At 46.9% G+C, this 27721-nt stretch overlaps 1 protein-coding gene across 1 annotated transcript; it reads right to left on the reverse strand.

The window, feature by feature from the left end:
• LOC135441824 (V-type proton ATPase subunit S1-like) lies at positions 1-27721 on the reverse strand. Its single transcript, XM_064701378.1, has 10 exons — positions 27541-27721; positions 23937-24060; positions 21742-21816; positions 19431-19648; positions 17519-17559; positions 16199-16281; positions 13466-13710; positions 10476-10523; positions 3348-3582; positions 1-353 (listed from the first exon to the last, which is right to left on the reverse strand). Exons 1-10 carry the CDS (start codon positions 27651-27653, stop codon positions 144-146), a joined length of 1392 nt encoding a protein of 463 aa, XP_064557448.1. The 5' UTR covers positions 27654-27721; the 3' UTR covers positions 1-143.

The raw sequence follows: 27721 nt of genomic DNA on the forward strand, positions 1-27721 counted from the left end.
TCTCCAAATTTTTGGGAATTTTTCCCCCAAATATTTGCATTTTTCCCCCCAAATTTCGGGATTTTTTCAGGATTTTTTTCAGGCTTTTTCCCCCAATTTTTGAGACAAATTTTGGGATTTTTGGGACAATTTTTGGGGTTCCCTCACTCCCCCAGGGGCACGGGCAGGGGGGGCCCCCGGGGGTCGTCGAATCGATCCATGGGGCGCAGCCCCAGCAGGACCCCCCCCCCCAGCAGGAGCCCCCCCAGCAGGAGCCCCCCCGAGAGCAGCCCCATCCACGCCCCCACCCCAAAGAACCCAGCGCAGTCCGAGGCCCCCCCGAAAACGCCCCCGGAGACGTTGAAGGCCTGAACCTGTGGGGGGAGGGGAAACGAATGGGGGTTAATGGGGGCCAATGAATGGGGGATGGGGGTGAATGGGTTAATGGGGGAGGGAAATTAATGGGGGTGAATGGGGGTATGGGGGGAATGAATGGGGGGGGGAATGAATGGGGGTTAATGGGGGGATTAATGGGGGGGGGAATGAATGGGGGTAATGGGGGGGAAATGAATGGGGTATGGGGGGAAATGAATGGGGGGGGAATGAATGGGGGTAATGGGGGGAATGAATAGGAGTGGGAAATAATGGAGTAGGGGGGGAGTGAATGGGGTTAATGGGGGAATGAGGGGGGGAAATGAATGGGGGTTAATGGGGAGGGGAATGAATGGGTGAAGGGGAGAATGAATGGGGGTGAATGGGGGGGAAATGAATGGGGGTGAATGGGAGGGGGAATGAATGGGGGTGAATGGGGGGATTAATGGGGGGGAATGAATGGGGGTGAATGGGGAGGGAATTAATGGGAGTGAAAGGGGGGAATGAATGGGGGTAATGGGATAATGGGGGGGGAATGAATGGGGGTGAATGGGGGGGAATGAATGGGGGATTAATGGGGGGAATGAATGGGGGTTAATGGGGGTGAATGGGGTAATGGGGGAATAATGAAATGGGGGGAGGGGAAATGAATGGGGTTAATGGGGGGGAAATGAATAGGGGTTAATGGGGGGGGAATGAATGGGGGAATGAATGGGGAGGGAATGAATGGGGGGGGAATGAATGGGGGGGAATTAATGAGTGAATGGGGGTTAATGGGGGGAATGAATGGGGTGAGGGGGAATGAATGGGGGTGAATGGGGGTGAATGGGGGGATGAATGGGGGTGAATGAATGGGGGGAATGAATGGGGGTGAATGGGGGAGGGAATGAATGGGGGTGAATGGGGGGGGCTCGAAATTGGGGGGGGAGGGGCTGAGGGACAGCCCAACCCCCCTGATGGGGGGGGAGGGGTTGGGGCAGCCTGGTGGGGTTTGGGGTCACTCAGCCGGGTTTGGGGTCATTTTTGGGGTCATTCTTGGTCCATTTTTGGGGTCATTTTGTTTATTTTTGGGGTCATTGTTTCTCTTTTTGGGGTCATTATTTTCTCATTTTTGGGGTATTTTTTTTCCATTTTTGGGGTAATTATTTCTCATTTTTGGGGTCATTTTGTTTTATTTTTGGGGTCATTATTTCTCATTTTCGGGTCATTATTTCTCTTTTTTGGGGTCATTTTTCCATATTTTCCCCCCATTTCCATGGGTTTTTTTGGGGTATTTTTATGGGTTTTGGGTTTTTTGGGTTTTTTTTTGGGTTTTGTGCAGGTTTTACAGGGTTTTTTAATTTTGTGGGGGGGGGGTGTTGGGTTTTTATGGGTTTTTTGTGGGATTTTTTGGGTTTTTATGGAATTTTTTGGGTTTTTTTTGGGTTTTATGGGGTTATATGGGGGTTTTTTGGTTTGTATTGTACTTTTTTTGTGTTTTTGGGGGGATTTTTTTTTTTTAGGTTTTTTGTGTTTTTCGGGGGATTTTTATGGGGTTTTTTTTGTTCTTTTTTTGAGTTTTTTTTTTAGTTTTTTGTGGTTTTTGGGGGATTTTTCGTTGGTTTTTTTTTAGTTTTTTTGTGTTTTTTGGGGAGATTTTTTGGAGTTTTTTGGGATTTTTATGGGTTTTTTGGGTTTTTTTGTGGTGTTTTTCTGTTTTTTGGGGGATTTTTTTGGATTTTTTGGGGTATTTTGGGGGTTTTTTGGGGATTTTTTGGTTGGTTTTTTTAGGTTTTTTTTTTTAGTTTTTTGTGATTTTGGGGGATTTTTTCGGTTTTTTGTTTTTTTTTTTGTTTTTTTGTGGTTTTTTGGGGATTTTTATGGGGTTTTTTGGGGATTTTTATGGGTTTTTTGGGGGTATTTTTGTGGTGTTTTTGTGGTTTTTGGGGGGATTTTTATGGATTTTTTGGGGTATTTTTATGGTGTTTTTTGGGCGATTTTTATGGTGTTTTTTGGGGGTATTTTTTTGGTGTTTTTTGGGGTATTTTTATGGATTTTTGGGGTATTTTTATGGTTTTTTTGGGGTATTTTTATGGTGTTTTTTGGGGTATTTTTATGGATTTTTTGGGGATTTTTATGGTTTTTTGGGGGTATTTTTATGGTTTTTTTGGGGTATTTTTATGGATTTTTTGGGGTATTTTTATGGTGTTTTTTGGGGTTTTTTATGGATTTTTTGGGTATTTTTATGGTGGTTTTTTGTGGGGGGTATTTTTGTGGGTTTTTGGATTTTTTGGGGGTTTTTATGGTTTTTTTGGGCATTTTTATGGATTTTTGGGGTATGGTTTTTTTGTGGTTTTTTGGGGTATTTTTATGGATTTTTTGGGGGTTTTTTGTGGGGTTTTTTTGGGGGTATTTTTGTGGTGTTTTTGTGTTTTTTGGGGTATTTTTATGGGGTTTTTTGGTTGGTTTTTTTCCTTTAGTTTTTTGTGATTTTGGGGGATTTTTTCGGTTGTTTTTTTTGGTTTGTTTTAATTTTTTTGTGTTTTTTGTGTTTTTTGTGGTGTTTTTATGGATTTTTTTGGGATATTTTTATGGGTTTTTTTGGGGGGATTTTTATGGTGTTTTTGTGGTTTTTGGGGTATTTTTATGGGTTTTTTTGAGGGATTTTTGTGTTTTTTTGGGATTTTAATGGATTTTTTGGGGCGATTTTTATGGGGTTTTTTGGGGGATTTTTGTGGTTTTTGGGGGTATTTTTATGGTGTTTTTGGGGTATTTTTATGGATTTTTTGGGGTATTTTTATGGGTTTTTTTGGGGGGTATTTTTGTGGTGTTTTTGTGGTTTTTGGGGATTTTTATGGATTTTTTGGGCGATTTTTATGGTGTTTTTTGGGGGATTTTTATGGTGTTTTTTGGGGTATTTTTATGGATTTTTTGGGGTATTTTTATGGTGTTTTTTTGGGGTATTTTTATGGGTTTTTTTGGGGTATTTTTGGGATTTTTCGGTGCCTTTCCCTCACCTGCAGGTCGCGGATCCGGATCCCCCATTGGTGGCCGCGCTCCGGGGGGGGGAGGGGCAGCAGGAGGGGCCCGGGGCCCCCCAGGTCCCCGCAGCGCCAGCCCAGGGGCGAGGGCGCGGCCGCGCCCCGGAACCGGAAACGCGCGGGAGGGGCGGGGCCAAGCGTGATTGACAGCTCGTCCAGCCACGCCCACGGGCGGCCCGAGACCGGGAACCAGGCCCGGCGGAGAACGAACCTGAACGGGGAAATAAATAAAAATAAATCAAAATAAACAAAAATAAATCAAAATAAATCAAAATAAACCAAAATAAATTAATTAAAATATCCCCCAGCTCCTCCCGGCCCGACACCGGGAACCAGGCCCGGCAGAGAACGAACCTGAACGGGGAAATAAATCAAAATAAATCAAAATAAACCAAAATAAATCAAAATAAATCAAAATAAATCAAAATAAATCAAAATAAACCAAAATAAATGAATTCAAATATCCCCCAACTCCACCCGGCCCAACACCGGGAACCAGGCCCGGCGGAGAACGAACCTGGACAGAAATAAACAGAAATAAATCAAAATAAACCAAAATAAATCAAAATAAATCAAAATAAACCAAAATAAATCAAAATAAATCAAAATAAACCAAAATAAATCAAAATAAACCAAAATAAAATGAAATAAATGAATTAAAATATCCCCCAGCTCCTCCCGGCCCGACACCGGGAACCAGGCCCGGCGGAGAACGAACCTGAATGGGGAAATCAACAGAAATAAATCAAAATAAATCAAAATAAAATGAAATAAATGAATTAAAATATCTCCCAGCTCCTCCAGCCACACACACGGCAGAGTTTGAACCTGAATGGAAACAAAATAAATCAAAATAAACTAAAATAAAATGAAATAAATTAATTAAAATATCTCCCAGCCCCGCCCGGCCCGAGACCGGGAACCAGGCCTGGCAGAGAACGAACCTGAATGGGGCAAAATAAATCAAAACAAATCAAAATAAATCAAAATAAATCAAAATAATCTAAAATAAATCAAAATAAATCAAAATAAATGAATTAAAATATTCCCCTGCTCCTCTATCCACATGCATGGCAGAGAACGAACCTGAATGGGGACAAAATAAATAAAAATAAATCAAAATAATTAAAATAAATTAATTAAAATATCCCCCAGCTCCTCCAGCCACAAACACGGCAGAGAATGAACCTGACTGGGGAAAATAAATCAAAATAAATGAAAATAAATCAAAATAAATTAAAAGAAATGAATTCAAATATCCCCCAGCTCCTCCCGGAACAACCTAAACAGGGGGAAAAAAGGAACCAAAAGAATCCAAAATAAACCAAAAAAATTCAAATTAAACCCCAAAAAATGAGAGCCCGGATATGGGAAAAAAATAAAAACAAAAACACAAAAAAAATCCCCCAAAATGGCAAAAAATAAATCCAAAAATCTGAAAATAATCCCAGAAATGAGAGGTCTGATCCAAAATCCCAAAATCAACCCAAAAATCCCCAAAATCAACCCCAAAAAATTCAAAATAACCCCAAAAATAACCCCAAAAATCCCAAAATAAACCCAAAAAACCCCAAAAATGAGAGACCTGACCCCGAAATCACCGAATTCCCAAAATAACCCCAAAAAATCAGAATAAGCTCTAAAATGAGACTCGCGCTCCAAAATTCCAAAAATCAAAAAATAAACCCTAAAATCTCCAAATAAACTCAAAAATCCCAAAATAAACTCAAAAATCCCCAAATAATCTCCAAAAAAATCCCAAAAATTCAAGAAATCCCAAAATAAACTCAAAATAATTAAATAATAATAAACTCAAAAGAATAAACTCAAAAGAACCCCAAAAAATGAGAGCTCCGATCCAAAAATGACCAAATAATCCAAAAATCCACCCCAACAATTCCTGATTAAACACAAAAATCTCAAAAGAAACCCCAAAAAATTCAAAATAACCCCAAAAAATTCAAAATAACCCAAAAAATCATAAAAATCCCAAAATAAACCCAAAAAAATCTCCAAATCAACCCAAAATAATCTGAAATAAATTCAGATATTAAAACAAATGAATTCAAATATCCCCCAGCTCCTCCCGGAAACCTGAAGAGGACAAAAATAACCAGAAAAATTCAAATTAAACCCAAAATAATCCAAAAAAATGAGACCTCTGACCCCAAAAAATCCCAAAAATAAACAAAAAAAACCAAAAAAATGAGATCCCAGACCCTAAAAATGCAAAGAACCCCAAATTTAACCCAAAAAATCCCAAAATAAATTCAAAATAACCCCAAAAATGGGAGCCCGGCTCAAAAATCCCAAAATATCTCAAAAATCCTGAAATAAAAGCAGAAAGTCCAAAAATTCTCAAATCAACTCAAAAATCCCCAAATAAACCCAAAAAACTCCCCCAAAATCCCAAAATAAATCTCAAAAAATTCAAAATAATCCCAAAAAATGAGAGCCCAGACATGGAAAACCCAAAAAATCCTGAATTAAAGAAAAAAAAATGTGAGTTGACTCCAAAAAAATCTCAAAATAAACCCAGAAAATGAGATCCTGAACCCCAGAAAGCACAAAAAATACCAAAAATAACTCAAAAAAAATCCAATAATGTTTGTCCCAAAAAAATCCCAAAATAAATTCAAAATAACCCCAAAAATGGGAGCCCAGACCCCAAAAACCCAAAAATAAACCCAAAAAAATTCAAAATAGTCTCAAATAAAAGCATGAGAAAACCCCAAATACACCCCCAAAAAACAAATTTAAAAACCCAAAAAAACCCAAAAAATCCCAAATTAAATACCAAAAAATCAAAAAAAAAAATCCCCAAATAAACCCCAAAAAAATTCAAAATAGTCTCAAATAAAAGCATGAGAAAACCCCAAATACACCCCCAAAAACAAACAAAAAAACTCCAAAAAAAAACCCAAAAAAGCCCAAAAAATCCCAAATTAAATACCAAAAAATCCCCCCAAAAATCCCAAAATAAACCCAAAAAATTCAAAATAGTCTCAAATAAAACCCCAAATACACCCCCAAAAAACAAACAAAAAAACCCAAAAAACCCCAAAAAACCACCCCAAAAATCGCAAATTAAATACCAAAAAATTCCCCAAAAAATCTCAAAATAAACCCCAAAAAATTCCAAATAGTCTCAAATTAAAGCATAAGAAAACCCCAAATACACCCCCCAAAAACGAATTAAAAAAACAAAAAAAAACCCCAAAAAAATCCCAAATTAAATACCAAAAAATCCCAAAAAAAATCCACAAATAAACCCAAAAATCTCAAAATAAACCCACAATAAACTCAACCCCAAAACTGAGACCCCAGACCCCAAAAAATTCAAAATAATCCCAAATAAAACCAAAATAACCCCCCCAAAAAACCTAAAAAAAAAACCCAAAAAAACACCCCAAAAAATCCCAAATTAAATACCAAAAAATCCCCCCAAAAATTCAAAATAGTCTCAAATAAAAGCATAAGAAAACCCCAAATACACCCCCAAAAAACAACCAAAAAAACTCAAAAAAAACCCAAAAAATCCCCAAAAAAATCCCAAAATAAACCCAAAAAATTCAAAATAGTCTCAAATTAAAGCATAAGAATACCCCAAATACACCCCCAAAAAACAAACAAAGAAACCAAAAAAAAACCCCCAAAAAAGCCCAAAAAAAGCCCAAAAATCCCCTCAAAAATCCCCAAATAAACCCAAAAATCTCAAAATAAACCCACAATAAACTCAACCCCAAAACTGAGACCCCAGATCCCTAAAAATTCAAAATAATCCCAAATAAAACCAAAATAACCCCCCAAAAAAACCAAAAACAACCAAAAAAACCCCAAAAAAACCCAAATTAGATACCAAAAAATCCCCCCAAAAAATCCAAAATAGTCTCAAATTAAAGCATGAGAAAACCCCAAAAAACAAACAAAAAAAACCCCAAAAATCCCAAAAAAACACCCCAAAAAATCCCAAATTAAATACCAAAAAAATCCACAAATAAACCCAAAATCTCAAAATAAACCCACAATAAATCAACCCCAAAACTAGACCCAGACCCCAAAAAATTCAAAATAATCCCAAATAAAACCAAACTAATCCCCCAAAAAAACCAAAAAACCACCCCAAAAATCCCAAATTAAATACCAAAAAATCCTCCAAAAATTCAAAATAGTCTCAAATAAAATCATAAGAAAACCCCAAATACACCAAAAAAAAACAAATTAAAAAAAAAAAAAAACAAAAAAAAAAAACCAAACAAAAAAAAAAACCAAAAAATCTCAAATTAAATACAGAAAATCCCCCAAAAATCTCAAAATAAACCCAAAAAAATCCAAAATAGTCTCAAATAAGAGCATGAGAAAACCCCAAATACACCCCCAAAAAACAAACAAAAAAACCCCAAAAAAGCCCAAAAAATCCCAAATTAGATACCAAAAAATCCCGTCAAAAAATCCAAAATAGTCTCAAATTAAAGCATGAGAAAACCCCAAATACACCCCCAAAAAACAAATTTAAAAAAACCCAAAAGAAACCCCAAAAAAACCCCAAAAAATCCCCCCAAAAAATCCCAAAATAAACCCAAAAAATTCAAAATAGTCTCAAATTAAAGCATGAGAAAACCCCAAATACACCCCCAAAAAACAAAAAAAAAAACCCCAAAAAACCCCAAAAAAATCCCAAAAAAATCCCAAAAATCCCCCTCAAAAATCCCCAAATAATCCCAAAAATCTCAAAATAAACCCACAATAAACTCAACCCCAAAACTGAGACCCAAATAATCCCCAAAAAATTCAAAATAATCCCAAATAAAACCAAAATAACCTCCCCAAAAAAATAAACAAAAAAACCCAAAAAAACACCCCAAAAAATCCCAAATTAAATACCAAAAAATCCCCCAAAAAATCCCAAAATAAACCCAAAAAATTCAAAATAGTCTCAAATAAAAGCATGAGAAAACCCCAAAAAACAAATTTAAAAACCCAAAAATCCCAAAAAACCACCCCAAAAAATCCCAAAAAAATTCCCAAAATAAACCCAAAAAATTCAAAATAGTCTCAAATAAAAGCATAAGAAAACCCCAAATACACCCCCAAAAAACAACCAAAAAAACCCCAAAAATCCCAAAAAATCCCCCAAAAATCTCAAAATAAACCCACAATAAACTCAACCCCAAAACTGAGACCCAGACCCCAAAAAATTCAAAATAATCCCAAATAAAACCAAAATAACCCCCCCAAAAAAACCAAAAACAACCAAAAAAACCCAAAAAAACCCCAAAAAAATCCCCCCAAAAAATCCAAAATATTCTCAAATTAAAGCATGAGAAAACCCCAAATACACCCCAAAAAACAAATTAAAAACCAAAAAAAACCCCCAAGAAAACCCCAAAAAAGCCCAAAAATCCCCCTCAAAAATCCACAAATAAACCCAAAAATCTCAAAATAAACCCACAATAAACTCAACCCCAAAACTGAGACCCCAGACCCCAAAAAATTCAAAATAATCCCAAATAAAACCAAAATAACCCCCCAAAAAAACCCAAAAAACCACCCCAAAAATCCCAAATTAAATACCAAAAAATCCTCCCAAAAATTCAAAATAGTCTCAAATAAAATCATAAGAAAACCCCAAATACACCCAAAAAAACCAAATTTAAAAAAAAAACAAAAAAAAAAACCAAAAAAATCTCAAATTAAATACCAGAAAATCCCCCAAAAATCTCAAAATAAACCCAAAAAAATTCAAAATAGTCTCAAATAAAAGCATGAGAAAACCCCAAATACACCCCCAAAAAACAAACAAAAAAACCCCAAAAAAGCCCAAAAAATCCCAAATTAAATACCAAAAAAATTCCCAAAATAAACCCAAAAAATTCAAAATAGTCTCAAATTAAAGCATAAGAAAACCCCAAATACACCCCCAAAAAACAAACAAAAAAACCCAAAAAAACCCCCCAAAAAACCCAAAAAATCACCCCAAAAATCCCAAAATAAACCCACAATCAACTCAACCCCAAAACTGAGACCCCAGACCCCAAAAAATTCAAAATAATCCCAAATAAAACCAAAATTACTGCCCCAAAAACCCAAAAAAAACCCAAAAAAACCCCCAAAAAAACCCCAAAAATCCCAAATTAAATACCAAAAAATCCCCCAAAAAATCCCCAAATAAACCCAAAAAATTCAAAATAGTCTCAAATAAAACCCAAAATACACCCCCAAAAAACAAACAAAAAAACCCCAAAAAATCCCCCAAAAAATCCCAAAAAACCCCAAAAAATCCCAAATTAAATACCAAAAAATCCCCAAAAAAATCCCAAAATAAACCCAAAAAATTCAAAATAGTCTCAAATTAAAGCATAAGAAAACCCCAAATACACCCCCAAAAAACAAATAAAAATAACCAAAAAACCCCAAAAAATCCCAAATTAAATACCAAAAAATCCCCCAAAAAATCTCAAAATAAACCCAAAAATCCAAAATAGTCTCAAATTAAAGCATGAGAAAACCCCAAATATACCCCCAAAAAACAAACAAAAAAACCCAAAAATCCCAAAAAAGCCCAAAAAATCTCAAATTAAATACCAAAAAATCCCCAAAAAAATCCAAAATAGTCTCAAATTAAAGCATAAGAAAACCCCAAAAAACAAACCAAAAAACTCCAAAAATCCCAAAAAACCACACAAAAAAAATCCAAATTAAATACCAAAAAATCCCCAAATAAACCCAAAAATCCCAAAATAAACCACAATAAACTCAACCCCAAAACTGAGACCCCAGACCCCAAAAAATTCAAAATAATCCCAAATAAAACCAAAATAACCCCCCAAAAAAACCCAAAAACACCCCAAAAAAACCCCAAAAAACCACCCCAAAAATCCCAAATTAAATACCAAAAAATCCCAAAATAAACCCAAAAAATTCAAAATAGTCTCAAATTAAAGCATGAGAAAACTCCAAATATACCCCAAAAAATCAAAATAAAAACCCCAAAAAAAACCCAAAAAAACCCCAAAACACCCCAAAAGTGAGACCCCACCCCAAAAACCCCAAATTGACCCCAAAAACCCCAAATTCCCCCCAAAAATCCCGATTTTCCCTCACGTGATGTTCAGGGGTTCCCCAAACACGTCCGGGTAGCGCAGAACCAACCTGGGGGGAATGGGGAGTCAGGGAACCCAAAAACAACAAAAAATACAAAAAAAAATCCCAAATAAAATCCCAAAAAACAGCAAAAAAACCCCCAAAAACAACAAAAAAAACCCCAAAATAAAACCCAAAAAAACAAAAAAAAACCCCAAAATAAAACCCCAAAATAAAACCCAAAAAAACCCCAAAATAAAACCCAAAAAAACCCCAAAATAAAACCCCAAAAACACCAAAAAACCCCAAAATAAAACCCCAAAAAATCCAAAATAAAACCCCAAAAAAAATCTAAAAAAACCCAAAAAAACCCTCCAAAATGAAACCCCAAAAACACCAAAAAAACCCAAGAAAACCCCAAAATAAAACCCAAAAAAACCCAAAATAAAACCCCAAAAACCCCAAAATAAAACCCCACAAACAACAAAAAAAACCCAAATAAAACCCCAAAATAAAACTCAAAAAAACCCAAAATAAAACCCAAAAATAAAACCCCAAAAACCCTAAAAAAACCAAAATAAAACCCAAAAAAAACCTAAAAAAAACCCAAAATAAAACCCCAAAAAAACCAAAATAAAACCCAAAAAAAACCCCAAAAAAACCCCAAAATAAAACCCAAAAAAACCCCAAAATAAAACCCAAAAAACACCAAAAAACCCAAAAAAACCCCAAAATAAAACCCCAAAAAAACCCAAAATAAAACCCCAAAAAACCCAAAATAAAACCCCAAAAAAATCCAAAAAAACCCCAAAATAAAACCCAAAAAAAACCCAAAAATCCCCAAAATGAAACCCCAAAAACACCAAAAAACCAAAAAAAAACCCCAAAAACACTAAAAAAACCCAAAATAAAACCCCAAGAAATCCCAAATAAAACCCCAAGAAATCCCAAAATAAAACCCCAAAACACCAAAAACACCAAAAAAACCACAAAATAAAACCCCAAAACCACCAAAAAACACAAAAAATCCCAAAATAAAACCCAAAAAACCCAAATAAAACCCCAAAATGAGCCCAGGGAACCCCAAAAACCCCCAAAAATCCTCAAAATCACAACAAAACCCCAAATAAAACCCCAAAACAACAAAATACCACCCAAAACCAACCCAGGACCCCCCCAAACCCCCCCAAAACCCCCCCAAATCCCCCCAGACCACCCCAAAATCCCTCTGGGACCCCAAATTTCACCCCAAATATCCCCAAATGCCTTGGGATTCCCCAAATCCCCCCCAAAATCCCCCCAGGACCCCCCAAACCTTTACTGGGACCCCCTAAATCTCCCCAAAACCCCTCTGAGACCCCCAAATTCCCCACAAATCCTCTCTGGGACCCCCAAATTTCCCAAAATCCCTCCCCAAAAACTCCTCTGGGACCCCCAAATTTCCTCCCCAAATCTTTGTGGGACCCCCCAAATGGTCCCAAATCACCCTAAAACCCCTCTGGGACCCCCAAAATTCTCCCCAAATTTCACCCAAATCCTCACTGGGACCCCCAAATCTCCCTAAATCCTCTCCAGGACCCCCCCAAACCCCTCTGGGACCCCCCCAAAATCCCCCCAGGACCCCCCAAAACCCCAAAAATCCCCCCACAATTCCTCCAAATCCCCTCTGGGACCCCCAAATCCCCCCAAAAGTCTTTTTGGGATCCCCAAAATCCCCCCCAGGACTCCCCAAAATTCCCCCAAAACCCCTCTGGGACCCTCCAAACCTTCCCCAAATCCTCCAAAACTCCTCTGGGACCCCCAAAATTTCCCTGAATTTCACCCAGGACCCCAAAAACCCCCCCAAATCCCCCCAGACCACCCCTAAACCCCTCTGGGTCCCCCCAAATTCCCCACAAATCCTCTCTGGGATCCCCTAAATCCTTCAAAATCCCCCAAAAACTCCTCTGGGACCCCCAAATTTCCTCCCCAAATCTTTCTGGGACCCCCCCAAATGCTCCCAAATCACCCCAAAACCCTCTGGGACCCCCAAAATTCTCCCCAAATCCCCCAAATTTCACCCAAATCCCCACTGGGACCCCCAAATCTCCCTAAATCCTCTCCAGGACCCCCCTAAACCCCTCTGGGTCCCCCCAAATACCCCAGAATCCTCTCTGGGACCCCCAAAATCTTTCTGGGACCCCCCAGTTCCCCAAAATCCCATCTGGGACCCCCCAAGTCACCCCAAAATCTTTCTGGGACCCCCAAAATTCCTCCAAAACCCCACAAGGACCCCACAAATCTCCCCTAAACCCCTCTGGGACCCCCAAATTTCACCCAGGACCCCCCAAAATCCCCTCAGATCCCCCCAAATCCCCACTGGGATCCCCCAAATCTCCCTAAATCCCCTCCAGGACCCCCTCAAAACCCTTCTGGGACCCCCCCAAAATTTCCCTGAATTTCACCCAGGACCCCCAAAAACCCCCCCAAAACCCCTCTGGGACCCCCAAAATCTTCCCCAGGACTCCCCTAAATCCCCCCAGGATCCCCCTAAACCCCTCTGGGACCCCTCAAAATCTCCCCAAATCCCCTCTGGGACTCCCCAAATCACCTCCAAGACCCCCCAAAATCACCCTCAAAATCCCTCTGGGATCCCCAAAACCCCTCCAGGACCCCCCCAAACCCCCCTAAGTCACCCCAAAACCCCTCTGGGACCCCCCAAATACCCCCAGAATCCTCTCTGGGACCCCAAATCTCCCCAAATCACCCCAAATTTCCCTCAAAAACCTCTCTGGGACCCCCCCAAATTTTTCGGGGACCCCCCCAGCTCCACGGAGGCCTCGGGGCCGAAGGTTTGGGGGGTCAGGGCCCCCCAAAATCACCCCCAAATCCCTCTGGGACCCCCAAAACCCCTCCAGGACACCCCCAAACCCCCCTAAGTCACCCCAGAACCCCTCTGGGACCCCCAAAATTCTCCCGAAATCCCCCCAAAATCCCCCCAAATTTTTCGGGGACCCCCCCCCAAATCTCACCGAGCCTCGTGGGGGCTCCACGAGGACCCCCCCAGCTCCACGGAGGCCTCGGGGCCGAAGGTTTGGGGGGTCAGGTCCCGGGGGCGCCCCCCAAGCGTCACCGTCAGGTTCCGGGCCCAGAGCAGGATTTTGGGGTCCCCCTGGGGGGGCCAGCGCAGGGGGGGGGGCGGCGCCTCCGAATCCTCGTCCTGAGCCAGCAGGGAACGGCCGGGACCCCCAAAACCCGGGGGGGACACGGGGGGGGCCTGCAAGGGAGGGGGACCCCGAAATTGGGGAGGGGGAACCCCAAAATCCGGGGGGGGGCACGGGGAGGGCCTGCAAGGGAGGGGGACCCCGAAATTGGGGAGGGGGGACCCCGACATTTGGGGGGGTCCTGAAATTTGGGAGGGGGACCCCCAAAATCCGGAGGGGAAACTGGGGGGACCCCTCCCATTGGGGAGGGGGGACCCCAAAATTGGGGGGAAATCCTAAAATTGGGGAGGGGAAAACTCCAAAATTGGGGGGACCCCAAAATTGGGGAGGGGATTCTGAAACTGGGGGGAAATCCTGAAATTGGGGAGGGGGACCCCCAAAATCCAGGGGGGAAACGGGGGGGGCCTGCAAGAGAGGGGGACCCCGAAATTGGGGAGGGGGGACCCCGAAATTGGGGTGAAATCTTTAAAATTGGGGAGGGGGAAAATCCCAAAATTGAGGGGGGGGAACCCCAAAATCCAGGGGGTGAAATGGGGGAGGTCTGGAAGAGAGGGGACCCCGAAATTGGGGAGGGGTCCTGAAATTGAGGAGGGGGGAAAGGGGGAGACCCCAAATTTGGAGAGGGACCCCCAAAATCCGGAGGGGGAAATGGGGGGGGCCTAGAAGAGAGGGGGAAAATTGGGGAGGGGGGACCCCGAAATTGGGGGGGAATCCTAAAACTGGGGAGGGGGAAACTCCAAAATTAGGAGGACCCCAAAATTGGGGAGGGGGATTCTGAAACTGGGGGGAAAAACCTGAAATTGGGGAGGGGGAACCCCAAAATCCAGGGGGAAAATGGGGGGGGCCTGGAAGAGAGGGGGACCCCGAAATTTGGGAGGGGTCCTGAAATTGGGGAGGGGGAACCCCAAAATCCGGGGGGGGGGCTGGAATGGGAGAGGGGGGAAATGGGGAGGGGGGACCCCGAAATTTGGGGAGGGGGAACCCCAAAATCCGGGGGGGGAAATGGGGGGGGCCTGGAAGAGAGGGGACCCCGAAATTGGGGAGGGGGGACCCCGAAATTGGGGGGAAATCCTAAAACTGGGGAGGGGGAACCCCAACATTGGGGGGACCCCAAATTTGGAGAGGGAACCCCAAAATCCAGGGGGGACACAACGGGGGGGCCTGGAAGAAAGGGGGACCCTGAAATTGGGGGTGAAATCTTTAAAATTGGGGAGGGGGAGTCCCAAAACTTGGGGAGGGGGCAGAAAAGGGTGAGGGGGACCCCAAAATTTGGGGCAGGGTCCTGAATTTGGGAAGGGGAAAACCCCAAAATTTGGGGAAGGGGACCCCGAAATTGGGGGGGGTCTGGAAATTTGGGAGGGGAAAAAATCCCAAAATTGGGGTGAAATCCTAAAATTGGGGAGGGGGCCCTGAAATTGGGGGGGCCCCAAAATTTGGGGGACCCCGAAATTGGGGGGAAATGGGGGGGGAACCCTTGGGGTCACTCAGGGGTCATTCAGGGGTCACTCAGTGGTCACTCATTGATCACTCAGGGGTCACTCAGGGGTCACTCAGGGGTCACTCATTGGTCACTCATTGGTCACTCAGGGGTCAGTATTTAGTGGTCAGTGGTCACTCAGGAGTCACTCAGGGGTCACTCGGCTCAGGGGTCACTCAGTGGTCACTCAGGGGTCACTCAGGGTCACTCAGGGGTCACTCAGGGGTCATTGCTCACTCAGGGTCACTCAGGGGTCATTGGTCACTCATTGGTCACTCAGGGGTCACTCAGAGGTCACTCATTGGTCACTCAGTGGTCACTCAGGGGTCACTCAGGGGTCAGTGGTCACTCAGGGTCACTCAGGGGTCACTCAGGGTCACTCAGGGGTCAGTGGTCACTCATTGGTCACTCAGGGTCACTCATTGGTCACTCAGTGGTCACTCAGTGGTCAGTGGTCACTCAGTGGTCAATGGTCACTCAGGGGTCACTCAGGGGTCACTCATTGGTCACTCAGTGGTCACTCAGAGATCACTCATTGGTCACTCAGTGGTCACTCAGGGGTCACTCAGGGTCACTCAGGGTCACTCAGGGTCACTCATTGGTCACTCAGTGGTCACTCAGGGTCACTCAGGGTCACTCAGTGGTCACTCAGGGGTCACTCAGGGGTCACTCAGGGTCACTCAGTGGTCACTCAGGGGTCAGGGGTCACTCAGTGGTCACTCAGTGGTCACTCAGGGGTCAGGGGTCACTCAGTGGTCAGTGGTCACTCAGTGGTCACTCAGGGGTCACTCAGGGTCACTCAGGGGTCACTCAGTGGTCACTCAGGGTCACTCAGGGTCACTCAGGGTCAGGGGTCACTCAGGGGTCACTCAGGGTCACTCAGTGGTCACTCAGTGGTCACTCAGGGGTCACTCAGGGGTCAGTGGTCACTCAGTGGTCACTCATTGGTCACTCAGTGGTCACTCAGTGGTCACTCAGTGGTCACTCAGTGGTCAGTGGTCACTCATTGGTCACTCAGGGTCACTCAGTGGTCACTCAGTGGTCACTCAGGGTCACTCACTGACCGCTGCGCGGTGCCCGGTGAACAGCGCCGTGTACGGGAGCTGCTCCTCCTGCAGCACCTGCAGCACCTCCCCGAGCACCGCGTCTGCACAACCACCAAAATCAACAAAATTCACCCCAAAATCACCCCAAAATCACCAAAATTTACCCCAAAATTCACCCAAAAACTGACCCAAAATACCCAAAATTAACCCCAAAAACTGATCCCAAAAACTGACCCAGTCCATCCCAGTCCATCCCAGTCCATCCCAGTCCCTCCCAGTCCACTCCCAGTCCATCCCAGTCCCTCCCAGTCCATCCCAGTTCATTCCCAGTCCATCCCAGTCCCTCCCAGTCCCTCCCAGTCCATCCCAGTCCCTCCCAGTCCCTCCCAGTCCATCCCAGTCCCTCCCAGTCCATCCCAGTCCCTCCCAGTCCATTCCCAGTCCATCCCAGTCCATCCCAGTCCATCCCAGTCCCTCCCAGTCCATCCCAGTTTGTTCCCAGTCCATTCCCAGTCCATCCCAGTCTATTCCCAGTTCCCTCCCAGTCCCTCCCAGTCCATCCCAGTCCCTCCCAGTCCCTCCCAGTCCATTCCCAGTCCATCCCAGTTCCATCCCAGTCCATCCCAGTCCATCCCAGTCCATTCCCAGTCCCTCCCAGTCCATCCCAGTTCCCTCCCAGTCCATCCCAGTTCATTCCCAGTCCCTCCCAGTCCATCCCAGTCCATCCCAGTCCCTCCCAGTCCATCCCAGTCCATCCCAGTCCCTCCCAGTCCATCCCAGTTTGTTCCCAGTCCATTCCCAGCCCCTCCCAGTCCATCCCAGTCCATCCCAGTCCATCCCAGTTTGTTCCCAGCTTGTTCCCAGTCCATCCCAGTCCCTCCCAGTCCATCCCAGTCCATCCCAGTCCCTCCCAGTCCCTCCCAGTCCATTCCCAGTCCATCCCAGTCCCTCCCAGTCCATCCCAGTTTGTTCCCAGTCCATTCCCAGTCCCTCCCAGTCCATCCCAGTCCATCCCAGTCCATCCCAGTCCCTCCCAGTCCATTCCCAGTCCATCCCAGTCCATTCCCAGTCCATCCCAGTCCATCCCAGTTTGCTCCCAGTCCCTCCCAGTCCCTCCCAATCCCATCCCAGTCCCTCCCAGTCCCTCCCAGTCCATCCCAGTCCATCCCAGTCCATCCCAGTCCCTCCCAGTCCCTCCCAGTCCCTCCCAGTCCATCCCAGTCCATCCCAGTCCATCCCAGTCCATCCCAGTCCATCCCAGTCCATTCCCAGTCCCTCCCAGTCCATCCCAGTCCCTCCCAGTCCATCCCAGTCCATCCCAGTCCATCCCAGTCTCACCGTTCCTGCTCAGAGCCTCTCTGGGTCCCATCAGGCCGGAGCTGGGGGGGAGGGGAGGGACAGTCAGGGGGGAGGGGCCCTGTGGGGGGTCCCTATGGGGTCCCTATGGGGTCTCTATGGGGCACAGGAGCCCTGTGGGTCCCTATGGGGCAAAGGATCCTATGGGGTCTCTATGGGGTCTCTATGGGTCACTATGGGGTCCCTATGGGGCACAGGAGCCCTATGGGGTCCCTATGGGGTCTCTATGGGGTCCCTATGGGGCACAGGAGCCCTATGGGGTCCCTATGGGGTCCCTATGGGGCACAGGAGCCCTATGGGGTCTCTATGGGGTCTCTATGGGGTCCCTATGGGTCCCTATGGGGTCACTATGGGGCACAGGAGCCCTATGGGGTCTCTATGGGGTCTCTATGGGGCACAGGAGCCCTATGGCTTTCTATGGGGTCTCTATAGGAGCCCTATGGGGTCCCTATGGGTCACTATGGGGTCTCTATGGGGCACAGGAGCCCTATGGGGTCTCTATGGGGTCTCTATAGGAGCCCTATGGGGTCCCTATGGGGCACAGGAGCCCTATGGCTTTCTATGGGGTCTCTATAGGAGCCCTATGGGGTCCCTATAGGGCACAGGAGCCCTATGGGGTCTCTATGGGGTCTCTATAGGAGCCCTATGGGGTCTCTATGGGGTCCCTATGGGTCACTATGGGGCACAGGAGCCCTATGGGGTCTCTATGGGGTCTCTATGGGGTCTCTATAGGAGCCCTATGGGGTCCCTATAGGGCAAAGGGTCCCTGTGGGGTCACTTTGGGGTCTCTATTGGGTCAGTATAGGGCAAAGGGTCTCCATGGGGTCTCTATGGGGTAAAAGGTCCCTATGGGGTCTCTGTGGGGTCTCTGTGGGGTCTCTATGGGGCAAAGGATCCTACGGGGTCCCTGTGGGGTTTCTATGGGGTCTTTATAGGGGAAAGGGTCTCTATGCGGTCACTCTATGGGGTCACTCTATGGGGTCCCTATAGGGTCACTCTATGGGGTCTCTATGGGATCTCTATGGGGTAAAAGGTCCCTATGGGGTCTCTGTGGGGTCTCTGTGGGGTCTCTATGGGGCAAAGGATCCTACGGGGTCCCTGTGGGGTTTCTATGGGGTCTTTATATGGGAAAGGGTCCCTATAGGGTCACTCTATGGGGTCCCTATGGGACTCTGTGGGGTCTCTATGGGGTCTCTATGGGTCCCTATGGGGTCCCTATGGGTCACTCACCCCCGGCTATGGGGCAGCCCCACTGTGGGGTCCCTATGGGGTTTTTATGGGGTCACTCACCCCCGGCTATGGGGCAGCCCCACTGTGGGGTCCCTATGGGGTCTCTATGGGTCACTCACCCTCTGCTATGGGGCAGCCCCACTGTGGGGTCCCTATGGGGTTTTTATGGGGTCACTCACCCCCGGCTATGGGGCAGCCCCACCAGCAGCACCGCCGGCTCCCCGGGGCCGCTCTCTATGGGTCTCTATGGGGTTTCTATGGGGTCACTCACTCTCTGCTATGGGGCAGCCCCACTGTGGGGTCTCTGTGGGTCTCTATGGGTCCCTATGGGTCACTCACCCCCGGCTGTGGGGCAGCCCCACTGTGGGATCACTCTCAGGGTCTCTATGGGGTTTCTATGGGGTTTCTATGGGGTCTCTATGGGTCCCTATGGGTCACTCACCCCCGGCTATGGGGCAGCCCCACCAGCAGCACCGCCGGCTCTATGGGGTCTCTATGGGTCCCTATGGGGTTTTTATGGGGTTTCTATGGGGTCCCTATGGGGTTCTATGGGGTCTCTATGGGGTTTCTATGGGGTCTCTTACCCCCGGCTATGGGGCAGCCCACTGTGGGGTCACTCTCAGGGTCTCTATGGGGTCTCTATGGGTCCCTATGGGTCACTCACCCCCGGCTGTGGGGCAGCCCCACCAGCAGCACCGCCGGCTCCCCGGGGCCGCTCTCCGTGGGCTCGGTGCGGTTGCGGAGCCCCCCCAGGGCCCCCCCGGGCAGGCTCAGCGGGGCCGGAGCCCCCAGCGCCCTCTGCAGGGTGAGCGGCAGCGCTGCAGCTGCGGGGCCTGAGACCCAGGGCAGGGACAGGGAGGAGCCTGCCGAGCTCAGGGCAGCCTGGAAGGATAAAAATGGTAAAATATCATAAATTCACCCCAAAAAACCCCAACCCTGCTGAGCCCAGGGCGTCCTGGAACCATAAAAAATATCAAATATTATCAAAAATGATAAAAAATCCCAAATTCAGCCCAAAAACCCCAAACCCCACTGAGCCCAGGGCGTCCTGGAATGATAAAAATGATAAAAAACCCCAAATTCACCCCAAAAACCCCACCCAGGGCAGGGCCAGGGAGGAGCCCGCCAAGCCCAGGGTGTCCTGAAAGAATAAAAATTATAAAATATTATAAAAATGCCAAATTCACCCCAAAAATCCCCAAACCCCAATGAGCCCAGGGCGTCCTAAAAGGATAAAAATGGTAAAATATCCTAAATTCACCCCAAAAAACCCCAACCCTGCTGAGCCCAGGGCGTCCTGAAATCACAGAAATTATAAAAATGATAAAAAACCCCAAATTCACCCCAAAAACCCCAAACCCCAATGAGCCCAGGGCATCCTAAAAGGATAAAAATGGTAAAATATCCTAAATTCACCCCAAAAACCCCAACCCTGCTGAGCCCAGGGCATCCTGAAATCACAGAAATTATAAAAATGATTAAAAACCCCAAATTCACTCAAATTGCCTTTAGCCCCGCCCCTTTTAGCCTATCTCCTTTTAGCCCCGCCCACTTTAGCCCCGCCCCTTTAGCCGCTCCTCCTTAGCCCTGCCTACGTAGCCCCTCCCCTTTTAGCCTATCTCCTTTTAGCCCCGCCCCCTTTAGCCCAGCCTCCTTTAGCCCCTCCCCTTTTAGCCCCACCCCTTTAGCCGTTCCCCCAGCCCCGCCCCATTTAGCCCCGCCCCTTTGGCCCTGTCCCCTTTTAGCCCCGCCCCTTTAGCCGCTCCTCCTTAGCCCCGCCCCCTTTTAACCCCTCCCCTTAAACCTCTCCCCTAGCCCCGCCCCATTTAGCCCCGCCCCTTTGGCCCTGCCCCCTTTTAGCCCATCCCCTTTTAGCCCCGCCCATTAGCCTGTCCTTAGCCCCGCCCCCTTTAGCCCCGCCTCTTTGGCCCTGCCCCCTTTTAGCCCCGCCCCTTTAGTCTTCCCCCTAGCCCCGCCCCATTTAGCCCCTCCCCTTTGGCCCTGCCCCCTTTTAGCCCACCCCTTTTAGCCCCGCCCATTAGCCTGTCCTCCTTAGCCCCGCCCCCTTTAGCCCCTCCCCATTTGGCCCCTCCCCTTTGCCCCCGCCCCCTTTTAGCCCCTCCCGTTTAGCCTCTCCCCTAGCCCCGCCCCTTTGGCCCCGCCCCCTTTTAGCCCATCCCCTTTTAGCCACGCCTATTTGCCTGTCCTCCTTAGCCCCGCCCATTTAGCTCCGCCCCTTTAGCCCCTCCTCGTTTGGCCCCTCCCCTTTGCCCCCGCCCCCTTTTAGCCCCTCCCATTTAACCGCTCCCCTAGCCCCGCCCCCTTTAGCCCCGCCCCTTTGGCCCTGCCCCCTTTTAGCCCCTCTCCTTTTAGCCCCGCCCCTTTAGCCGCTCCTCCTTAGCCCCGCCCCCTTTAGCCCCGCCCCTTTGGCCCCCCCCCCTTTAGCCCCGCCCCTTTAGCCGCTCCTCTTTAGTCCCGCCCCCTTTGGCCCCGCCCCATTTGGCCCCTCCCCTTTGCCCCGGCCTCCTTTTAACCCCTCCCTTTAAGCCTCTCCCCTAGCCCCGCCCCATTTAGCCCCGCCCCTTTGGCCTTGCCCCCTTTTAGCCCCTCCCCTTTTAACCACGCCCCTTTTAGCCCGTCCCCTTTTAGCCCCGCCCATTAGCCTGTCCTCCTTAGCCCCGCCCGATTAGCCCCTCCCTTTTAGCCCCGCCCCCTTTTAGCCCCGCCCCATTTGGCCCCTCCCCTTTTAACCCCGCCCCTTTAACCTCTCCCCTAGCACTGCCCCCTTTTAGCCCCTCCCCTTTAGCCTCTCCCCCTAGCCCTGCCCTATTTAGCCCCCCCCCTTTAGCTGTCCCCTAGCCCCGCCCCTTTGGCCCCGCCCCCTTTAGCCCCTCCCTTTTTAGCCCCGACCCTTTTAGCAGCTCATCTTTAGCCCAGCCCCCTCTGGCCCCGCCCCCTTTAGCCCCGCCCCTCACCCTCAGTTTGGTGAAGGCTCCGTTGGGCTCATTCCCGAACACGGCCCCGAACGCAGTCAGGTCATCCACGGATAACTGAGGAGAAAATGGGATTTTTTTGGGATTTTTTGGAATTTTTAAAATTTTTGGGTTATTTTGGAGTTTTTGGGGGGATTTTGGGTAATTTTGGGACTTTTTTGGTGATTTTTGGGCTAATTTTGAGGTTTTTTTCAGTATTTTTAGGGGCGTTTCAGGGCATTTTTTGGGATTTTATTTTTATTTTGGGGGTTATTTTGGGGATTTTTTTTGGTATTTTTAGTGATATTTTGAGGCATTAGTTTTAGGATTTGCGGGTTATTTTGGGAGGTTTTTGGGGTGTTTTTTGAGTAATTTTGGGGTATTTTGGAGTTATTTTGGGGTCATTTTTGGAGTATTTATTGGGTGCTTTTAAGGGTATTTTTGGGATATTTTTGGGTACTTTTGAGGTTATTTTTGGGATATTTTTAGGATATTTTTGAGATATTTCTGGGATATTTTTGGGGTAACTTAGAGGTAATTTTTGGGGTATTTTGGGGATATTTTTGGAGTATTTTTGATGTTATTTTTAGGGTTATTTTGGGATATTTTTGGTGTATTTTTGGGATATTTTTGGGCATTTTAAGGTATTTCTAGAGTATTTTTGAGGTTGTTTTTGGGGTTATTTTGGGCTATTTTTGGAGTATTTTGGTTTTATTTCTGGGGTATTTTATGGGCATTTTATGGGTATTTTTGAGGTTATTTTGGTGTATTTTTAGAGTATTTTTCGGGAAGTTTTGGGATTATTTTTTAGCTATTTTTGAGGTTGTTTTGGTGTATTTTTGGAGTATTTTTAGAGTATTTTTCAGGAAGTTTTGGGATTATTTTTTAGCTATTTTTGAGGGTATTTTTGAGGTTATTTTGGTGCATCTTGGGGGTATTTTTCTGGAAGTTTTGGGATTATTTTTGAGTGTATTTTTGAGGTTGTTTTGGTGTATTTTTGGGGTATTTTTAGAGTATTTCTTAGCTATTTTTGAGGGTATTTTTGAGGTTGTTTTGGTGTATTTTTGGGGTATTTTTAGAGTATTTTTCGGGAAGTTTTGGGATTATTTTTTAGCTATTTTTGAGGTTATTTTTGGGGTTATTTTTGAAGTTATTTTGGGATATTTGGGGGGATATTTTGGAGGTATTTTTGGGGATATTTTTGGAGTATTTTTGATGTTATTTTTAGGGTTATTTTGGGATATTTTTGGTGTATTTTTGGGATATTTTTGGGAATTTTGAGGTACTTGTAGAGTATTTTTGAGGTTGTTTTTGGGGTTTTTTTGGGGTATTTTTAGGGTATTTTTCAGGAAGTTTTGGGATTATTTTTTAGCTATTTTTGAGGGTATTTTTGAGGTTATTTTGGTGCATCTTGGGGGTATTTTTAGAGTATTTTTCTGGAAGTTTTGGGATTATTTTTGAGTGTATTTTTGAGGTTGTTTTGGTGTATTTTTGGGGTTTTTTTAGAGTATTTTCCGGGAAGTGTTGGGATTATTTTTTAGCTATTTTTGAGGTTATTTTTGAAGTTATTTTGGGATATTTGGGGGATATTTTTGGAGGTATTTTGGGGATATTTTTGGAGTATTTTTGATGTTATTTTTAGGGTTATTTTGGGATATATTTGGTGTATTTTTGGGACCTTTTTTAGGTTATTTTGGTGTATTTTTGGGGTATTTTTAGAGTATTTTTCGGGAAGTTTTGGGATTATTTTTTAGCTATTTTTGAGGTTATTTTTGGGGTTATTCTTGAAGTGATTTTGGGATATTTGGGGGGATATTTTGGAGGTATTTTTGGGGATATTTTGGGGATATTTTGTGGCTATTTTTGGGGTATTTTTGGGGTTATTTTTGGCTATTTTGCCTCACCTGATCCTGCAGGAACAGCAGCACCGTGCAGGGCAGGGTTTGGGGTTATTTTGGGATATTTTTAGGGTTATTTTGGGATATTTTTGGTGTATTTTTAGGATATTTTTCGGCATTTTTTAGAGTATTTTTCGGGACGTTTTGGGATTATTTTTTAGGTATTTTTGACGTTGTTTTTGGGGTTATTTTTGAAGTGATTTTTGGGATATTTGGGGGGATATTTTTGGGATATTTGGGGGCTATTTTTACGATATTTTTGGGGATATTTTGGGGTTATTTTTGGCTATTTTGCCTCACCTGATCCTGCAGGAACAGCAGCACGGTTCGCGGGCCCCGGCGCAGCCCCGGCTCCAGCAGCTGCTGCAGCTCCGGCTCCGACAGAGCCCGGCCCGCAGGGAGGGCTGGGGGCGCCCACAGGGACCTGGGGACCCCCAAATCATCCACAGACCCCAAATCAGCCCCAAGCCCCCCTGAGGGATTCTGAGGTGCCCCCAAATCCCCTCAAAACTCTCCCAAATTCCCCCCTAAAATATCCCCAAACCCCTCTTGAGGCCACTCAGCCCCCAAATCCCCTCAAAACTCCCCCAAAAAAAGGCCCAAATTCCCCCTAAAATATCCCCAAGCCCCCCCAAAACCCCTCTTGAGGCCACTCAGCCCCAAATCCCCTCAAAACTCCCCCAAAAAAGGCCCAAATTCCCCCCTAAAATATCCCCAAACCCTCTTGAGGCCACTCAGCCCCCAAATCCCCTCAAAATCTCCCCCCAAAAGCCCCAAATTCCCCCCTAAAATATCCCCAAAACCCCTCTTGAGGCCACTCAGCCCCCAAATCCCCTCAAAACTCCCTCCAAAAAGCCCCAAATCCCCCTAAAAGCCCCCTGCGCCCCCACAAACCTCCCCCAAAGCTTCTCAGCCCCCCAAATCCCCTCAAAACCCCCTCAAATCTCCTCAAAAAAAGGCCCAAATCCCCCCACAGAGACCCTCGAACCCCCTCAAAACCTCCCAAGGCTTCTCAACCCCCCCAGTTGCCTCAAAACCCCCTCAAATCTCCTCAAAAAAGCCCCAAATCCCCCTAAAAGACCCCTGAGCCCCCACAAATCTCCCCCAAAGCTTCTCAGCCCCCTAAATCCCCTCAAAACTCCCCAAAAAAGGCCCAAATTCCCTCCCAAAGGATCCCCAAGCCCCCCCCAAAACCCCTCTTGAGGCCACTCAGCCCCCAAATCCCCTCAAAACTCCCCCAAAAAGGCCCAAATTCCCCCCCAAAATATCCCCAAACCCCCCCAAAACCCCTCCTGAGGCCACTCAGCCCCCAAATCCCCTCAAAACTCCCTCCAAAAAGCCCCAAATCCCCTAAAAGACCCCTGCGCCCCCACAAATCTCCCCCAAAGCTTCTCAGCCCCCAAATCCCCTCAAAACCCCCTCAAATCTCCTCAAAAAAAGGCCCAAATCCCCCCACAGAGACCCTCGAACCCCCTCAAAACCTCCCAAGGCTTCTCAACCTCCCCCCAATCGCCTCAAAATTCCCTCAAATCTCCTCAAAAAAAGGTCCAAATCCCCCTAAAAGACCCCTGCGCCCCCACAAATCTCCCCCAAGGCTTCTCAGCCCCCCAAATCCCCTCAAAACTCCCAAAAAAGGCCCAAATTCCCCCCTAAAATATCCCCAAGCCCCCCCAAAACCCCTCTTGAGGCCACTCAGCCCCCAAATCCCCTCCAAACCCCCCCAAAAAAGGCCCAAATTCCCCCCTAAAATATCCCCAAACCCCTCTTGAGGCCACTCAGCCCCCAAATCCCCTCAAAACTCCCCCCAAAAAAGGCCCAAATCCCCCTAAAAGACCCCTGCGCCCCCACAAATCTCCCCCAAGGCTTCTCAGCCCCCCAAATCCCCTCCAAAACCACTCAAATCCCCTCAAAACCCCCTCAAATCCCCTCAAAACCCCCTCAAATCTCCTCAAAAAAAGGCCCAAATGCCCCACAGAGACCCTCGAACCCCCTCAAAACATCCCAAGGCTTCTCAACCTCCCCCAATCGCCTCAAAATTCCCTCAAATCTGCCCCCAAAAAGGCCGAAATCGCCCTAAAAGACCCCTGCGCCCCCACAAACCCCCCCCAAAGCTTCTCAGCCCACCCAAAATCCCCTCAAAACTCCCCAAAAAAGGCCCAAATTCCCCCCTAAAATATCCCCAAACCCCTCTTGAGGCCACTCAGCCCCAAAATCCCCTCAAAACTCCCCAAAAAAGGCCCAAATTCCCCCCTAAAATATCCCCAAACCCCTCTTGAGGTCACTCAGCCCCCAAATCCCCTCAAAACTCCCCAAAAAAGGCCCAAATTCCCCCTAAAATATCCCCAAACCCCCTCTTGAGGCCACTCAGCCCCCAAATCCCCTCAAAACTCCCCAAATTCCCCCCTAAAATATCCCCAAAACCCCTCTTGAAGCCACTCAGCCCCCAAATCCCCTCAAAACTCCCTCAAATTCCCCCCTAAAATATCCCCAAAACCCCTCTTGAGGCCACTCAGCCCCCAAATCCCCTCAAAACTCCCCCCAAAAAGGCCCAAATTCCCCCCTAAAATATCCCCAAAACCCCTCTTGAGGCCACTCAGCCCCCAAATCCCCTCAAAACTCCCCCAAAAAAGCCCCAAATCCCCCTAAAAGACCCCTGCGCCCCCACAAATCTCCCCCAAAGCTTCTCAGCCCCCAAATCCCCTCAAAACCCCCTCAAATCTCCTCAAAAAAAGGCCGAAATCGCCCTAAAAGACCCCTGCGCCCCCACAAATCTCCCCCAAAGCTTCTCAGCCCCCCAAATCCCCTCAAAACTCCCCCAAAAAAGGCCCAAATTCCCCCCTAAAATATCCCCAAACCCCTCTTGAGGCCACTCAGCTCCCAAATCCCCTCAAAACTCCCCCAAAAAGCCCCAAATTCCCCCTAAAATATCCCCAAAACCCCTCTTGAGGCCACTCAGCCCCCAAATCCCCTCAAAACTCCCTCCAAAAAGCCCCAAATCCCCCTAAAAGACCCCTGCGCCCCCACAAATCTCCCCCAAAGCTTCTCAGCCCCCCCCAAATCCCCTCAAAACCCCCTCAAATCTCCTCAAAATAAAGGTACAAATCCCCCCACAGAGACCCTCGAACCCCCTCAAAACATCCCAAGGCTTCTCAACCTCTCCCCAATCGCCTCGAAATTCCCTCAAATCTCCTCAAAAAAAGGTCTAAATCGCCCTAAAAGAGCCCTGCGCCCCCACAAATCTCCCCCAAGGCTTCTCAGCCTCCCAAATCCCCTCAAAACTCCCCTAAAAAAGGCCCAAATTCCCCCCTAAAATATCCCCAAGCCCCCCCAAAACCCCTCTTGAGGCCACTCAGCCCCCAAATCCCCTCAAAACCTCCTTAAATTTTCCTGAAAATGGCCCAAATTCCCCCCCAGGCTTCCCTGAGGGCTTCTCAGTGCCCCTAAACCCCCTCAGCCACACAAATCCCTTCAAAACCTCCTTAAATTTTCCTGAAAAAGCCGCAAATCTCCCCTAAAAAAGGCCCAAGTCCCCCTCCAGGCTCCCCTGAGGGCTCCTTGAGGCCTCTCAGCCCCCCTAAATCCCCTAAAAACTTCCTCAAATGTTCCCAAAAAGGCCCAAATTTCCTCCCAGAAAACCCCCAAGCCCCCCCAAAACCCCTCCTGAGGCCACACGGAGCCCCCAAACCCTCTCAGGCTCCAGAAATCCCCTCAAAACTCCCTCAAATCTCCCCAAAAAAAGCCCCGAATCCTCCTAAAGGATCCTCAAACCGCGCCAAATCCCCCCTCAAAGATCCCCAAGCCCCCTCAAACCACCCCGGAACCCTCTCAGCGCCCCCAAACACCCTCAAATCCCCCCGAAAAAAGCCGCAAATCCCCCCGGAGCTGTCAGTCCCCCCTCTCGCACCGTTCCGTGCTCCAGACGAGCAGCGGGAGCTGCGCGGCCCCCGCGGGCCCCGGGCCCGGAGCGAGCCCGGCCAGGGCCGAGAGCAGCGCCCAGAGCGCAGCCAGAGCCGCCATCTTGGAGCGTCCCCTCACGGCACAGGCCACGCCCCCTCTGCGGCGGACACGCCCCTTCAGCGCCTATG

This window comes from Zonotrichia leucophrys, unplaced genomic scaffold, assembly GCF_028769735.1.
Source record: "Zonotrichia leucophrys gambelii isolate GWCS_2022_RI unplaced genomic scaffold, RI_Zleu_2.0 Scaffold_563_32766, whole genome shotgun sequence".
In the NCBI taxonomy this organism is placed as follows: Eukaryota; Metazoa; Chordata; class Aves; order Passeriformes; family Passerellidae; genus Zonotrichia; species Zonotrichia leucophrys.